This window comes from Myxocyprinus asiaticus, chromosome 44 (assembly GCF_019703515.2).
Source record: "Myxocyprinus asiaticus isolate MX2 ecotype Aquarium Trade chromosome 44, UBuf_Myxa_2, whole genome shotgun sequence".
NCBI classification, from domain to species: domain Eukaryota; kingdom Metazoa; phylum Chordata; class Actinopteri; order Cypriniformes; family Catostomidae; genus Myxocyprinus; species Myxocyprinus asiaticus.
This window is the reverse complement of record NC_059387.1, coordinates 15,031,341-15,048,242: the sequence shown is the minus strand read 5'-3', so window position 1 is coordinate 15,048,242 and position 16,902 is coordinate 15,031,341. Positions and strand designations below refer to the sequence as shown.

Here is a 16,902-nt window from a genome sequence, read left to right as displayed (position 1 = left end):
GTAAGCGGGCAGAAGCAGAATGGAAGAGTGGTCCGATTTGCCAAATGGTGGGCAGGGGAGGGATTTGTAGCCATCCTGGAAGGGAGAGTAGCAATGGTCCAAAACCCAGTCCCCTCGTGTGTTAAAACTGATGTGTTGGTGGTATTTTGGTGCGATTGATTTAAAATTGGCTTTGTTAAAGTCCCCGGTCACAATGAACGCGGCCTCAGGGTGCACGGTTTCCTGCTTGCTTATAATCCCGTACAGTTCCTTGAGTTGCTGTTCTGTGTCGGCTTGTGGGGGGGGGATGTATACAGCAGTGATAATGACTGCTGTGAATTCCTTCAGTAGCCAGAATGGTCGACACAGAAGCATGAGAAATTCCAGATCAGGAGAGCGGAAAAACTTGATAGAATGTACGTTCCTCTGATCACACCAGGATTTGTTGACCATAAAACATACACCACCACCTCTGCTTTTACCTGAGAGGTCTTTCACTCTATCTGCTTGGTGCACGGAGAACCCCGCGGGTTCAATGGCTGAGACTGGAATCTCCGCAGACATCCAAGTTTCTGAAAGGCAGATAATGCAGCAGTCCCTCATCTCTCGTTGGAAAGAGATCCGCGCTTTCAGCTCGCAGAGCTTGTTGTCCAGAGACTGAACATTTGCCAGTAGAATACTGGGTAGCGGGGGTCGATTTGCACGAGGTCTTACTCTGATGAGAACGCCGGCTCTGTTACCCTTTTCCTTCTGCGTTTTCACGGCCCAGACAAAGGGCTCCGCTGGTGTGTTTGAAAACAGCGGGTCGGCATTGAGGAATTTGAAGTCCGGTTTACGGTGTGTAATTGCAGAACCAATGTACAAAAGTGTTTGTCTGTCCTAGACAATAAGGCAGACAACATCCAAGACAAAAAAACATAAGAATTGTAAACAAAACAAACAAAAAACTACAATGCTGTTTTGGAGCTCGCAATGCAGCAGCCATACTCGGCGACATCTTGAGTCCAAAAAAAAAATATATAAAAAAAGAAATAAAGGCTGTTCTTAGGGGTAGGATTATACAGTATGCGTCATTCACCAAAAAATCCAAAGCACGAGAACTCGTGGAGTTGGAAGGAAATATTAAAAGTGCCGAGGCAGAGCTGAAGCGGCGAATGTCGTCTGATGGTCTCAGAGAATTGACCCGATTGAAATACAGATATAATACTATTTTGTCACAGAAAGTGGAGTTTTGGTTGTTCAGGGCAAGACAGTCATACTTTGAGTCAGGGGAAAAAGCAGGGAAGCTTTTGGCTAGATATATAAAGCATAGAGAGTCTTTTTCTACCATTCCCTCAGTGAAATCTGCTGGTGGTGAAATATTTACCTCAGCCATTGATATTAATAACACCTTTAAATAATTCTATCTTGATCTCAATAGTTCCACGTCTTCATCTACTGATGAAGATATTCAAAACTTTGTGGAACCATTAGAACTCCCTAAACTGACGAATGAGCAAAAAAACTCTCTTGATTCTGAGATAAACTTGGAGGAACTTGACGAGGTAATTAAGTCTTTACCTACAGGCAAGGCTCCGGAGCCAGATGGTTTTGCCGCTGAATTTTTTAGATCTTATGCTACAGAAATGGCTCCACTTTTGTTAGAAGTTTATTCTGAATCATTAAAGAATGGGAAGCTTCCGCCAACCATGACACAAGCCCAGATCAGTCTGATTCTTAAAAAAGACAAAGATCCAAATGAGTGTAAAAGTTACCGTCCAATTTCCTTGATCCAGCTAGATGTAAAAATTTTGGCTAAAATTTTGGCTAACCGATTAAGTTATGACATCTCTTATACATATAGATCATGTGGGGTTTATTCGGGGTCGTAGCTCTTCTGATAATATTAGGTATTTCATCAATATCATGTGGTCAGTGGCGAATGATCAGACTTCGGTCGCTGCCATCTCACTTGATGCCAAAAGGCGTTTGATATGGTAGAACTGGATTATCTTTTTAAGATTTTGGAAATGTATGGGTTCGGGAGTACGTTTATTGGTTGGATCAAGTTACTTTATAGACACCCTGTAGCAGCGATACAAACAAATGGATTAATTTCAGATTATTTTACTCTGGATAGGGGCACCCGTCAGGGTTGCCCTCTTTCCCCATTATTGTTCTGTCTTGCCCTGGAACCATTAGCAGCTGCGATAAGAAAGGAGGATGATTTTCCAGGAGTGACGGCGGGAGGCGTGGCGCATAAGCTTCTGCTTTATGCAGATGATATTTTATTATTCGTCTCTGACCCTGCTAAATCTATGCCTTGCCTCCACAGAATTATTCATTCCTTTTCCAAATTCTCAGGATACAAAGCCAACTGGTCTAAATCCGAAGCTTTGGCTTTGACAGCGTACTGTCCAGTAACGGCCTTCCAGCCAGGCGCCTTCCAGTGGCCCAAACAGGGCATTAAGTATTTGGGCATTTTATTCCCAACAAATTTGTCTGATTTAGTCAGAGTTAATTTTGAGCCGTTAATAAAAAGGTTTTCAAGCAATGTAAATAGGTGGGCTTCATTACATTTATTGATTATTGGGAAGGTTAATGTTATTAAAATGAACTGTATTCCAAAATTTAACTACTTGCTACAGTCTCTCCCGGTAGATGTCCCCCTCTCTTATTTCAAGCAATTTGAGAGCATAGCGAAGTCTTTCATTTGGAGTGGTAAGCGCCCCTGATTACATTTCAATAAGTTACATAGGCCGATTGACAAAGGTGGGCTAGGCCAAGCCAAGATTTTGTTTTATTATTATGCATTCAGTCTCAGACATTTGGCTCATTGGTCGCTTCCACCTGAAAGAGCCCCTCCCTGGTTCTGCATTGAACAAGAACTTCTTGCCCCTTTTTTGCCATTGCAAAGCCTTTCCATCAAACTAAATAGAGAAGTTAAATCACACCCCGTTATTTCACATTTGCACTCAGTATGGACAAAAGTGTCCAGAGTGTTTAATTCAGATATTTATCTAAATGTTGCCTCGAGCCTATGGCTAAACCCCAAACTATGCATTAATAAGTCCCCTTTTTGTTGGTCAGAGTGGATTGCGAGGGGGGTTAATTCACTCTGTGATCTTTATGAGAGCGGTGTGATGAGGTCCTTTTGAAAATTTGGTTCAATATTTTGGGATCCCCAGATCTCAGTTTTTTAGGTATCTTCTGTTACGCCACTTGCTCTGTACAATTTTTTGTAATAGCATACACCCCCTAAAGCAGCATATACTCTAGAAGAGGTGATTTCTGCTTTTGGAAAGGGCCATGAGGCATCAGTGTATTACTCCTTATTAATTCAGAGTCTGGGTGACGGAGTCTCAACCACTCTCAAGAGATTGTGGGAGAAAGATTTAAACCTGGAATTGGAGGAGGGAGAATGGGCTAGGATTTTAAAAAACATAAAAACTGCATCGAGAGATTGCCTTATACAATTTAAAATTTTACATCGGTTCTATTGAACCCCCTCTAAATTGTATAGGCTTGGTCTTAAAGACACACCCACCTGCTGGCGATGCCAATCAGAGGATGGAGACATGGCCCATGTTTTTTGGTGGTGTGCTGAGATTCAGGAATTTTGGTTGAAGGTACAGAGTGTGTGTGACGTGTTGGGCATTTGGATGTCGTTTTGCCTCAGACTCTGTGTTTTGGGTGATGGGGCGGTCATCGACGTAGGTGACAAATACATAAACAATTGGGTCCTCACCAGTACGATGATAGGCAGGCAGATTGTTTTAAGGGGTCGGAAGTCAGTGGGAGCACCCTCAATTCGGGAGTGGGAAGGGTGGCAGCCTTCGAAGAGGTAACGTGTAGAAGGCTGGGGATATGGGATTCTTTTATTGGGAAAAGGGGTAGATATTTGATATTTTTGGGGGGCTCTCGGAGTGGGTCTGTGGAGAGAGAGGTATAGTTTTAGAGTTGTATGTTAATAATGTGTATATGTATGTTTGTGTGTGTGTGTGTGTGTGTGTGTGTGTATATATATATATATATATATATATATATATATATTATTTTATTCTCTGATATATATATATATATATATATCAGAGAATAAAATAATATATATATATATATATATATTATTTTATTCTCTGTATATGTGTGTACTTATGTAAGACCACTGGGATGTTCGTTTGGGGTCTGGTGGGGTTCTTGATTGGGGAGAGGAAGTAGTGGGAGTTAATGTTGATTCATTGTATATATGTTTTGTTTTTCTTTGCTTTGAAAAATCAATAAAAATGTTAATCAAAAAAAAAAATGATGTATTATGTACTAAGGTCTTTTAACTATTGCTGATTGGTCATTTTCATAGTTGCCAGAGATGATTGAGGCTCGGGAGCATCTGATTGGTGAATGGGTGTTTCCCCTAGAATGCAACTGGGGAAGTGAAAAGCAGGATTCTGTAGAAAGGCTGAAAAATTATCTAGAGCTCCTTAAGAAGAAGGTGAATCTCTCTTTTCCATTGTTTATTAAAAATGTCATATTGAAGAACAACCATTTAGTGTTTGTCTACTAGATAATATAAATATAAAAGTGCACAATACAATTATCTAATATAACCTATATTTCGTGTAAGACGTTATTACTCAGCTCTCTGTAATACTTGATTCTGATTGGTTAATCACAACATTCTATATTAACATATTTTTGTATGATAATCTCTGAACTGTATTATTTGACTGATGGTTGTCCCAGTCCTTTTTTTTTCTACATTTTTGTGCTAGTTTCCTGTCTCTTGTATCACTTGGCTTTCTCACACTCAAAATCAATATTTCATGCCTGTTCATTTAAAAAAAGTAGCAGTGTACTTATTGCATTAATTAAAATTCAGTTTCCAAAGCACTTTTTATGTTTAATTTGAGAGAATTAGATGATCACAATAATTTCTTATATGAATTATTATATTTTACTGCATCTGTATGTGTGTGTACATTCAGTGGCAGGCAGCAGCAGCCGCTGAGAGCCCAGAAGAGAAGCAGAGTGTGTGTGAGCACGTGTTTCAGGGTGGTGAGGAAGAGTATGGTCTTTTGGAAGCACTCAAGTTTCTGATGCTGGCCAAAGCCGTTGAGCTTCATCACAATATGGTGTCAGATCAAGAAGTGCCTGTGTTCTGCTGGCTCCTTTTTGCCCGTGACACATCAGAAAACCCCCAAACCCTCCTGACCAATCACCTGAGCCAGATTGGCTTCACCGGAGGAGTAGAACAGGCGAGTAATAAGACTCAAGTTCCATTGGCTTTAATTGAAGTTCAGAAAGGACAAATAGGAAGTGTATAAACAAATATTTAAAGGACTATTTCGGGTTCAATTCGAGTTAAGCTTAATCTACAGCATTTGTTGCATAATGTCGATTACCACAAAAATGTATTGTGACTTTTCCCACTTTTTCTTAGAAAAAAGCAAATTTCTGTCTTTTAAGCCCTCCAAAAATTGGCCACATTCACTTCCATTGTATGTGCCTTACTGTAACCTCGATTATTGCTTTTTTTAAAGCAAAGGACAGACAAGTCAAATATTTTTTGTGTAATCAACATTATGCCACAAATGCTGTCAATTGAGCTTAACTTGAATTGAACCTAGAATATTCCTTTAATACCGTTTAAAAAGGCGAGAAAATATTTGATCTTTTACTTGTAACAATACAAAATGACCAACTGTAATGAAATCAAGCCACATAAAATGAGTAGTTTGACATAATTTAACCATATTAATGCACCAAGTCACACAGTTCATACAAGGAATTTTAATCATTTGGTTTCATGGCAAACAGCGCACAGTTATGCAGTTATGAACTATTTTACTTTTTATTGCGTTTATAATTAGGGGTTCAAGCGCTTAGCGCTGAAACCCTATTGTAATTGTTAAGATTTTTATTATTATTATTATTATTATTATTAGGGGTTCAAGCGCTTAGCACTGAAACCCTATTGTAATTGTTAAGATTTTTATTATTATTATTATTATTATTAGGGGTTCAAGCGCTTAGCACTGAAACCCTATTGTAATTGTTAAGATTTTTATTATCATTATTATTCTGTCATAAAACTGATCGGGCAGAGCAAACCGTAAGGCCTAGAGACATGAAACTTGGTCAGATGGTAGTAGTATTGCTCGCTACTCAAACACAGACTCGGCCAAATCGGTCAATGGGGGCGCTACAGCGATCAAAAAACGCGAAACTGCTCATAATTCCTAGACCGTTTGTCATAGACTCAAGTGCTTTATACCATTGGAGTCCTTGGCTCAAACCAAACAAAACGTATATCTCTGATTTCTTTTCCGCCTATAACAATTTTCTGCCATCTTGGATTTTTCATAAAACCTACTTTTGCGAACTAGTCCTAGGTTTTTCGTCCAATCGGGACCAAACCAGTGCCAACGATTCTATGGAGTCTCTATGGAGTCTCATAGATTCTATGGATATCAAAAGTTATCAAAAAAGTTTTAACTTTCGACTCGAGCTAGCTACGGTATGTGAAAACATCGGAAGTAGGAGTGGCCAATTTTGGCTATAACTCTTGAAGGAAATGAGATATCTTCACCAAACTTGGCATGCTTATGTAAGAGGTCAATCTTTGGTTGTCCAGAAAAGTTGGTGCGGTTTTGCCACATGGTGGCGCTATAATACCAAAAAATATGAAATTGGCTGTAACTATCAAACCATTAATCCTATTGACTTCAAAATTTGCATACATTGTCTTTGTCTCAGCTGCCATCATTTTCTATATGGACATTCACGTATGTTGAAAAACATGGCCGCCATCGGCCAATCAAATTTCAGCAGTTATTACACAAGGTTAACAATGACTGATCGGATCGAAACTAGGTGGTGCTATCATGATGTTTGTAGGTGTTAATGGTTGTATATAATGCAGTGTTGTAAAAAAACACAAGTAATATATATCACCTGATAGCGCTTCTCATTCTAAACAACTTTGCCTCAAGAAGCAGTCTGTCAAATGGTTCGGTACATATTTCAGATAATGTTCAAAACCTACTTTTGCAAACTAGTTCTATGTTTTTCACCCGATCGGAAGCAAACCAGTGCTGAAATATACTCTGGAGTCTGATTATCAATAATTATCAAAAAAAAGTTGAAATTTCGAATCACGGTCGCTAAGGGGTGCCAAAACGTTCAAAAAGGGTGGCCATTTTTACTAAAATGGCTATAACGCCCAAACGAAATGAGATACACATGTGTATGAGTTATATCTGAGGTCACGGTAAAAAAAACGTGGAGTTTGGCCACTTGGTACTTGGCGCTGTAACAGGAAAAAAAACATGAAAACAGCTCTAACTACGCAACCGTTAGTCTGATAGAGTTGAAAATTGGCATGCAGTGTCTTTGTCCAAGGTGCCATGACTGTTTATGAGGATATTGGCGTATCTAAACAAACATGGCCACCATCGGCCAATGAAGTTTGAGCACCTATTAGACAAGGTTAGCGGAGGCCAATCAGCACAAAACTCGGTGGGCCTGTTCGACTCCTGGCCCTAGAGGTCTGTGAGAAATTTGAAAGAAATTGGATACCCTTTGGTAGCTATAACAGTGTCATTTAGAAAATGGGTGTGGTCAAGTGTACAAATAAGCCCATAATTCCTAAACAAAAATTTCACGAAATTAGGTGAGCACATGCAACATATGATTCAAAAAAAGCATGCAGACTTTTATGGAGATCGGACCATAGGTGGCGCTATGAGATTTAAAAAGCTTTACAAACGATGTATTTCCTTAGTAAATTGCCTGTATTGGCTGTAAATGGTCTATTCCATCTATGATCTAGGTGGTTACATGCTTGCTAAATAAAACATAATACCATTTTACGCATGTGCTTAAAGGCCTTAAACCGCTTGAACCCCGTTAATTGCTGCTCGCAACTATATTTAAAAATGTGTGTCTTTTATCATATTGCTGTTGCCAGAGTTGTATATGAGCCAAGACTGTGCTTTACAGAGATTTTACTACTGTAAACTAGGCCCTCCTCTTTGGATATTTACTACTGTTAACAACACCTCTGGTGAAATCACTGACAAACAGCCTCTCATGGCTTACTGCTTTAATATATCACACCAAAATACAAAAAGTGAAATGTATGTTTTCTTTGTGCATTGTAGGTAGAGATGTTTCTATTGGGCTATGCCTTACAGCACACCATTCAAGCCTTCCGTCTGTACATGACAGACACAGAGGAGTTTGTTACACATTACCCAGATGACCACAAGCAGGAGTGGCCCTGCGTGTGCATCGTGACAGAGGACGATCGCCATTACAACGTTCCGGTCAGGAGGACCGTTCAACACCAGCAAAGAGCCGATATCATGATGACCTGATAACACAGACCTCAGAGAGCAAATCTGACCAACAAAGGTGGCACGATGTTTTGTTTTTTGATAGTCTGTTGGTCATTCGAATGAAAACGCTTAATGATGGGAATGTAAAGCAATCTGCTGAGATCATTTTGCAAGCAGAAGTGCTCAGGTTTTTTCCAAAATTAATCACAGCACTAACACACTGCCTGTCAGAAAAAGTTGTGATGAGTAACATAGGTGCAGACAGGAAGCAAAGTTCTTAATTTGCACTGTTGAATACAAGTTGAAATTTGATCATTTTCTTTGTTGATGTTAAAGAATACTAAGAGTTTACAACAAGTTTAGAAAATATTGATTCAAAAGAATGTTAGTTCATTCTGAGTGTATTCACATTCTGAATTCACATTGTCTGCTGAAGTCCATTTGATGCAGATTCAATCAAATTTATATTGTTTCAAAATATAAAACATGCCCGAAAAATGCCACTGGCAGTGGTTGTGGCTTTTTTAGCCAACGTTGAGACTGTCAGATATCTTGGGTCATTTTTAAGCATTGCTACATATGAATGGCAAATGTTTGTTTATTTATTTATTTATTAATTTTTTTGGGAAACAAACAAGCATGTTGATATGCACAATCTTACACTGATTAAAAAAAAAGACAATATGATCATGTGAACCCCTTAAATGGCTTTCCATTATCAGATAAGGTCATAAATAATTAAAGCAAAAACCAATCAACACTGGTAGATTTTTGCCCATTACCCTGATTTCACATTGCATGTAAACACCTTTTCCGGCATTCTTACCAGCTTATTTAATTTGTGCAAGTGTTGTGTGCATGCCTGTTTACGTTTTGACGTCAAAAGCGGAGAATAACCTGATGATTTCAAATCCCATGTAAACAAAGTTTTCTTGCATTGTCAGACTTTTTGAATGAGCTGATTTTTGGCAGTTGTCTGCGTATTGGTGTACATGTAAACACACTCATTTTGATAGAATCTTATGGAATAGTTTTCCATACTGGTGTCATTGCCATGACAGTTTTCCTCTGTATTAGTTGTAACTGCTTTTTAAAAAGTATAATTTGAAATTTAATATCAAATGACGCTCTACACAAAACATTGTCTTAAAGGCAAGAGTAGTTAGACGTTTAAAGTAAGAATAACTTATTCTAAAGTGTTGCCATACACTCACATTCATTGTGTTATTTTACGTTTACATTTATGTTCTTAGCTATGGAGCCCCTAAGAGGACAGGGCGGGAATATATTTTCTGACATAGTTTTGTGTGCCCTCGCAATAAGTTTTGCCTTCTCTCGCAATAGTTTGCATTCCCTTGTAATGGTTTTGTGTTCCCTTGCAAGGAGTTCCCTTTCGTAGGAACGCAAGCTGCGTAATCGCATTGGGACACACCCTGAGTGTCATGTGGTCTGAAGCCCTTATACAATCATGCCAGTTTATTGGAGGGAGCTATGTCACGGGCTCCATAAAGGTGCTTGCTTTCACGCCATGGAGTCAGATTTCTGTTCTTCATTGCGTGATTTTGTCTAAGCACGTTTGCTCCAGCGACTCGCATTGAAGCGAGGATTATTAATCCTCCCTTTTGAGTGGTGAACACGTAAGGACATCATTTATACAGCGTAAATTTCAGAGCAATTTTAATATTTTTTTCCCAAACATTACAAGGGTCCGACGGGGACAGCTGCGCTTTCTGAGGCACGCAATTTCTCACCACGAGGTGTTATCCCCACTTGTTCCAGTTCCACGGCCTCCAGATTTGAAGCTCCGTGTGCAGGAGCCGTTTGGGATTTCGACTTTGTGTCTGAGAAGTTTGGAGTGCGAACATGCTCTGACATGATCTAAGGCATAGCTTGGCGGCCATTTTCTGACAAAGCGTGCAAAAAAGTTACCATGCATGTCTTGAGCCGTCGCCATTAAAAAACGCTGTATGTGAGAATTAGTCGTTGGAAGGTAAGGAACAAATTGGCCCCTTTGTCTCTATTGTCTTTTTTGGGAGAATGCACATAAATAAGGCAATTGTGGAGAGGCCTCTGCCTTTCACTCTCTCCCCCTGCCTGTTCGAAGTGAACTGCTCACTCATGGCCCGGTGAGTCCGGCCGCAGAACGAGGGGGCTGGAATAAGAGAATATTCCCCAACACAGTGATGGTGAACCAACGCGCGCAGTGCTTCATCTGTGCTATTATTCTTTCGGATTCTATCAGGAGATGCAAGGTATTTTAACTCGTTTCTTTTATCTTTCACCTGTTTGTGGACCACGCGGGCGTTCTGGCGAGACAAGAGATGTGCACTGCTATATCTGCTCAATTTTTCGGTGGCGGCATGGATGTCGCTCTTTTCAGTCAGCTGTTGGATCTACACACAATGGTTTTGCAGTCCAACCAAGCGCATCGCATTAAGGAATACTTTGAGCTAATATCGGCTCCGTTTGGAATTTCCCTCATGTTTCCCCCCAGTGGCTCGTGCTGGGGAAAGAGTTGGTCAAGGCGATGCTTTTGTTTGCCAGGGTGTTTCACGCTATCCGGGCACTAGACGTTGTTCCCCCATTATATGCTGGGATCGGTTTAGTGTCTAACCCTTTTTTCAGTACACCTATTTAGCTCAGTTTCCCCTGTAATTTATGCTGGAGAAACGAGCATTGAATGTTTTCAGCTTGAGTTTGGCCTCTGCCTTCATGACCAAGGATCTCGGGGCATGCATAATATAATTCAATATGCAATAAAAATAGGTCTACATGTGAGCTTGACGGGCTTGCTGTGTAACCAAGTATGAGCCCCCACTCAGTGAATGAAATTGGATCATATAAACATATTAGTTTCTCTCCTGTTTACCCTTTGGTCAGTATCGGAATGAGTTATATGCGCCTCGAACGTACGACAACCAGAATATGGTTCAGTATTCCCCCACAGCTTGCTGGGGAGCGAACATAAAAAAAAATGCTTTATGAAATCAGCCTTTGTCTCTATGACCAAGAGTCTCACAAAATGCATAACAGAATTCGATGTTCAAGCACAAGTGTACACAAATCACACAGTGAACATAAACACCACACGTTGTTCCCCCCATAAGCATGCTGGGGCCATTGTGGTGAGCCTGCTTGCTCTCAATTCCCCTCTATGTTTGCACATTATTCCCCATTCTGTGCTAGGGGAGATGGTTTATTTGGTGTCCTGTGCTGTAAATACATTCAGAATGACCGTTTTTTTATAATTGCCTGATCCAATTTCAGCCTCTGTCTCCACGACCAAAGGTTTCAAGACATGCATAACAGAATTCGATGTTCATCCGGCACAAATGTACACAAAACACACAGTGAACTTAAGCACCACATGTTGTCCCCCCATAAAAAATGCTGGGGCTGTTGTGGCTAACCAGTTTTATCAAGTAAACATTACCCCCAATGTTCATACACTGTTCCCCATTCAAATACCAGGGAAAAGGTTTATTCTGTCAGCGTACCTACTGTAGATACATTTCAGGGTGCTCATAATTTATGCCTAAATACATTAAAGGCAAAAACATTATCAAATTCCCTTCAACCAGCCATAGTATTGGAGAAGCAAAGGCTTCCTTCCGCTGTGTCGCTGGTTCTGGGGCAGTCGCCAAAAGTAAGCCAAGTACGCCATCTAGTGCTTAAAGGTCACGCTGCATGCAAGAACCATGCATTAATCCCTCTGTCTGCTCATCTGTTGGCTTGGCAGCAGCTGTAGGACATTTCAAACTGAGTACTTCGAATTATAAAGCATGGTTATTTAATTCAATTCAGGCGGGCTCCGCCGGTGTTCAATGGGGTTGTTCCGACAGACATTTCTGTTCTAGAAGCCCCGTTTTTGATTTGGGAAATTCACTCTATCTTAGAAAAAGGGGCAATAGTGGGGATTCCCCCTTCTCAGATAGAATGCGGCTTTTACAGCCGTTATTTTCTGGTCCCAAAAAAAGACGCCGGCTTGTGTCCCATTCTGGATTTTGAGACGTTTCAATTTTGCTCTAATGAAATGTACATTCAGAATGCTGACGCAGAAACAAATAATGTCACAAGTGCAGCCGAGGGACTGGTTTGTGACAATAGATTTAAAGGACATTTATTTCCATATTGCGCCGAAGCACAGGTGCTTTCTCAGATTCGCTTTCGGGGGCAAGCGTATCAATTTTGCGTCCTTCTGTTCGTACTTGCACTGGCACCATGCACTTTCACAAAGTGTTTGCCCACTCTTTGTGATGTTTGCCCACTCTGAGACTTTGGCTGCCCAACATCGAAATGTCATTCACAGCCATTTGATCTAGGGCTGTGTGCAACCAGGGGTGGAGCTGGATTCGCGAGCGATGCAGGCATGTCTGTCTCCAGTTCGCGTTCTGTCATTTCGCCAGTGTCTAGCGATGTTCAGAGTGGGTCGTGTTCTCCCTGTGAACACGACCCTTTAAGCCCCGGCAATGCTTAAAGTCTATGTTGCCGCTACAGCGGCTGAGCATGCGCTTATCAATGGAGTCTCTGTTGGTAGACATCCTGTTGTCTCTTATTTTATGCGCAGGGTACTAAATGAAACTTTTAATTCCTTCTGTTTTATTCAGACGCTTTAGTTCGCTTGTGCGCCGCTATATGCTTACCACACGGTTGGCAGCTACTGTTCTCATGGCGTGAATGTATATTGTTCCCAATGCGATTGCGCAGTTCGAGTTCCTATGAAAGGGAATGTCTCAGTTATGTGAAGTTTTATATTCTCTTTTTAAATATTTCCATTTACAGTCCTATTCATAACTCATAAGAAAAAAACAAACAGAATACAAAGAAAAAAATAAGAGCAATAAATTATTTGAATCAAACTAAAATTTAGCATTTGCATTAACTGCTTAATTTTTACATGACACATTTATACAAACATATATACAATGTTCCTATCAATCCATTCTTTCATACTTTTTAACACCTCAATTTTAAACATTTTCTTAATTGTTTTACACAATCTTAAAAAAAATTTTTTTTAGCTTAAATACCTTTGTAATTGCAGTAAAACCATAATAACCACAAAATTATGATTTGTATTACCATAGTTTTAATTTTTCTGTTATTACTGATTTTACTATGAATATCAAGGTTAAAATATTGTTACTGTATTAAAACCATGGTAAATTTATTGCGAGGGAACGCAGAACAATTAAGTAAAAGAACAATTAAGCCATGTAAAACTATTTAAGAAAAAAATTCCTGCCAAGTCCCCTAAGGGGCTCCATCCTTAGCAGATGCTGAAAGCAACTTCATAAATCATTAAATCATGTTAGCAGGCAGCTGGTAATACACACTGCTAGCTGAACTAGGCCTCAGATGCAAAGAGTAGTTTTAAAATATTTTTTAACTCCAGTTTGAACAAAATTTTAAGATTAAGCAAAAACTGCTTGCACAAGCCAGAACAAATGCACAGTATGGCCATTTGTCTGTACAGTCTAGCTCCAAACCTTTTAATATTTATGACTAACAGGCTAATATTGACTAACATTTCCAAACATTCAGAAAAAGTTATACAGTATTGGTTATGTGCAATGATCATTTTTCAAGACCTGACAGATCAGAAGATTGAGGAAATATGAATAAAGATTATTCTATGACTCAGTTACTGTATTACCATACAGTATTATTTTTAATTAGGAAAAACATTTATTGTGCGTTTCAACATTTAAACAATTTAATGCTTTCATGGTGTATTCATAAAAGCATGTTTATGTGCTTACATATTGTCTAAGGCCACAAGCACCCCACAACAGTTAAAACAGGACCTACTTAACATTAGATTTCATAAAATAATGGCAAAAATGATAAATGGCTTAGATCTTCCACTGGAAAAGGACACTGTAAATATATTATATAATGTGGTCCCAAAAGAAACAAGCAGATGCTATATGGCTAATACTGGATCAGAAATCATGTGTCAGAGAGAATTTGTTCACGAAACCTCAAAATAAACAGTCCATACAGAAGAGTGCGTACTCAGGCTTAAATGTCTACATACTATAGTGACATATAGACATGCAAAGAAGCCTAAATAAAATCTGACAAGATCAATATAGTGTACAAAAATAAAACTGATCATTTGGCACACATAAACAAAATGTCAAGTCGATACCCCAAGTCAGTAAAACAAATTACACTAGAATATGGGGGGGGGGTCAAAGTTTAGCAGATAACACTGTCAATAAAATATTTTTAAGCCTGTTCTTAATGCATTCCAATAGGGGGAGTTCTCTCTCCTGGACAGGGCCGTTGCCCCAGGGCCTGTGATGAGGGATGGGCTCACCATAAAAATGTGGCTTGCATCGATCTGTTTTGGCAAAAATGTTCAGCGGCTGCAGAAAAGGATCTAAGGAAGACTTTTGTGTAAATATGCCTCAGTGCAAAAAGATTCCGTAAGTGCATAAGTGTGTTGATGGAGACATGCAAATCCAGTATTTGACTGATCTGCTCATTCTGTCCCATCCTGGGGTCTGTCGATTGGACATTTCCATTGGAGTTTGGGGTAAGGGATTGTTTGAAATGTAGAAATATTTGATATTAATCTATCAAATGGACAAAACAATCACACAACATACACTTAATTATCATTGATCCAATCAGGATATTGCACTGCTACAGATATCCACCCCTTTACCCTCTCTGAATAAATAAATCATCCATCCTCATGGTGATTTTTCTCATCCTCAAATTCATTCATCTTCATTGATCTCTCTTTCTACCCTCTCATTCTCATCCTCTTCAATGCCATCTAACTGGGTCCTGGAGGTGACCTCATTCATTGGGGAAGAGTTGTCTTCCTCCACAACCATCTCTGTATCTGGGGGTTTCTGCTGAAAATTAAGCATCACAAAAAATAATAATAATAATAATAATAAAAAATAAAATAAAAACAGAACACATATTATATTGGACACGTAAGATACCATCATGTCACATAAGTATCTTGTGTATTTAAACCTCTAAGGCAGATAAGGCAAAAATACTCCTTATTTCCAGTTAATCATGAGTTAGACTTAAAGGTGATGCATTATATATATATATATTATATAAAATAAATTTTTATTGATATATATATATATATATATATATATATATATATATATAAAATTAATTTTTATTGATTCGAAAAACAGGATTACACAAACAGAAGATACACACACTGAATCAATTTATACCCCCCACACACACTACACACATCCAGTGGTATAACAGACAAGAGGAAACACACACACACACACACACACACATATATATATATATATATGTGTGTGTGTGTGTGTGTGTGTGTATAAATATATATATATATATATATGTGTGTGTGTGTTTATATATATATATATATATATATATATATATATTTTTTTACACACACACACACACACAACCGGTCAAAAGTTTTGAAACACTTCTCAAGATCTTAAAAATCTTTTGATCTGAAGGCGTATGCTTAAATGTTTGAAATTGGTTTTGTAGACAAAAATATAATTGTGCCACCATATTAATTTATTTCATTATAAAACTAAAATTTAATAAAAATAAAAAAAAATAATAATAATAAGCAGCCAATAAGTGTCCAACATAGATGGGAACTACTTCAATACTGTTTAAAAAGCATCCCAGGGTGATACCTCAAGAAGTTGGTTGAGAAAATGCCAAGAGTACATGTCTGCAAATTCTAGGCAAAGGGTGACTACTTTGAAGTTGTTAAAATATAACACATTTTTGATTTATTTTGGATTTTGTTTAGTCACAACATAATTCCCATAGTTCCATTTATGTTATTCCATAGTTTTGATGAATACTACTAAAAAAAAAAATATATATATAATAAAGAATGAGTAAGTGTTTCAAAACTTTTGACCGGTAGTGTGTGTGTATATATATATATATATATATATATATATATATAAAAACAGCAACAACAAAAAATACCTAATTCAACAAATATATACCCAAACAAAACAAAATGTCTCTCTCCACAGCCTGTCACTGAGCACCCTCCAAAAACCTGCCCCATTTCCTGTCATGCAACCGAACTGCCAAGCCGTCTGTACAACATCTCTTCAAATGATGCTACCTTGCCCAATTCGGTGCACTATTCATAAAAAGAGGGAGTGCTCGCTGATTTCCATCCCCTCAGAATTATCCGTCTCCCGATCATCATGCCGGTGAGGATCCACCTCTTTACATACCCATCGGCTATATCAATAACTGCCCCATCACCCAACACACAAAGTCTGGGACAGAACAGAACTTGAGTGCCCAGGACCTCGCAAACAAAATTCTAGACTCTCAACCAAAACTCCTGAATCCACGAGTCCAGAAAGCATGTGTTAAATCGCCATCCTCCAACTGGCATCGCCAACAGGTGGGTGTGTCTTTTAAACCAAGCCTATACAATCTAGATGGGGTCCAATATAATCAATGCAAAATCAGACGCACCCTTGCATCTCTAAATGTAGACTTGACGTTTTTTAGAATCCTAGTCCACACTCCCTCCTCCAATACTAAGTTTAAATTTTTCTCCCATAATATCGAGAGAAGTTGAAGTTCCATCCCCCAGACT

General features: G+C 38.9%; 2 protein-coding genes across 5 annotated transcripts in view; one reads left to right on the top strand and one right to left on the bottom strand.

The window, feature by feature from the left end:
* The window catches only part of LOC127434727 (uncharacterized), a 50,948-nt gene extending 35,924 nt beyond the window's left edge, over positions 1-15,024 (top strand). For 2 of the 3 annotated variants that reach the window (XM_051687669.1, XM_051687667.1), the window contains 3 exons: positions 4,316-4,447; positions 4,941-5,210; positions 8,118-15,024. In XM_051687669.1, the coding sequence (XP_051543629.1) occupies positions 4,316-4,447; positions 4,941-5,210; positions 8,118-8,333 (618 nt within the window). In that variant the 3' untranslated portion in view covers positions 8,334-15,024. The remainder of the gene's footprint in view (positions 1-4,315; positions 4,448-4,940; positions 5,211-8,117) is intronic. The other variant, XM_051687668.1, reaches the window with a different exon arrangement.
* The window catches only part of LOC127434734 (progressive ankylosis protein homolog B-like), a 23,442-nt gene continuing 21,556 nt past the window's right edge, over positions 15,017-16,902 (bottom strand). Inside the window, exon 12 of one of the 2 annotated variants that reach the window (XM_051687679.1) lies at positions 15,017-15,163. In XM_051687679.1, the coding sequence (XP_051543639.1) occupies positions 15,026-15,163 (138 nt within the window). In that variant the 3' untranslated portion in view covers positions 15,017-15,025. Of the gene's footprint in view, positions 15,167-16,902 lie in introns of both variants that reach the window. The other variant, XM_051687678.1, reaches the window with a different exon arrangement.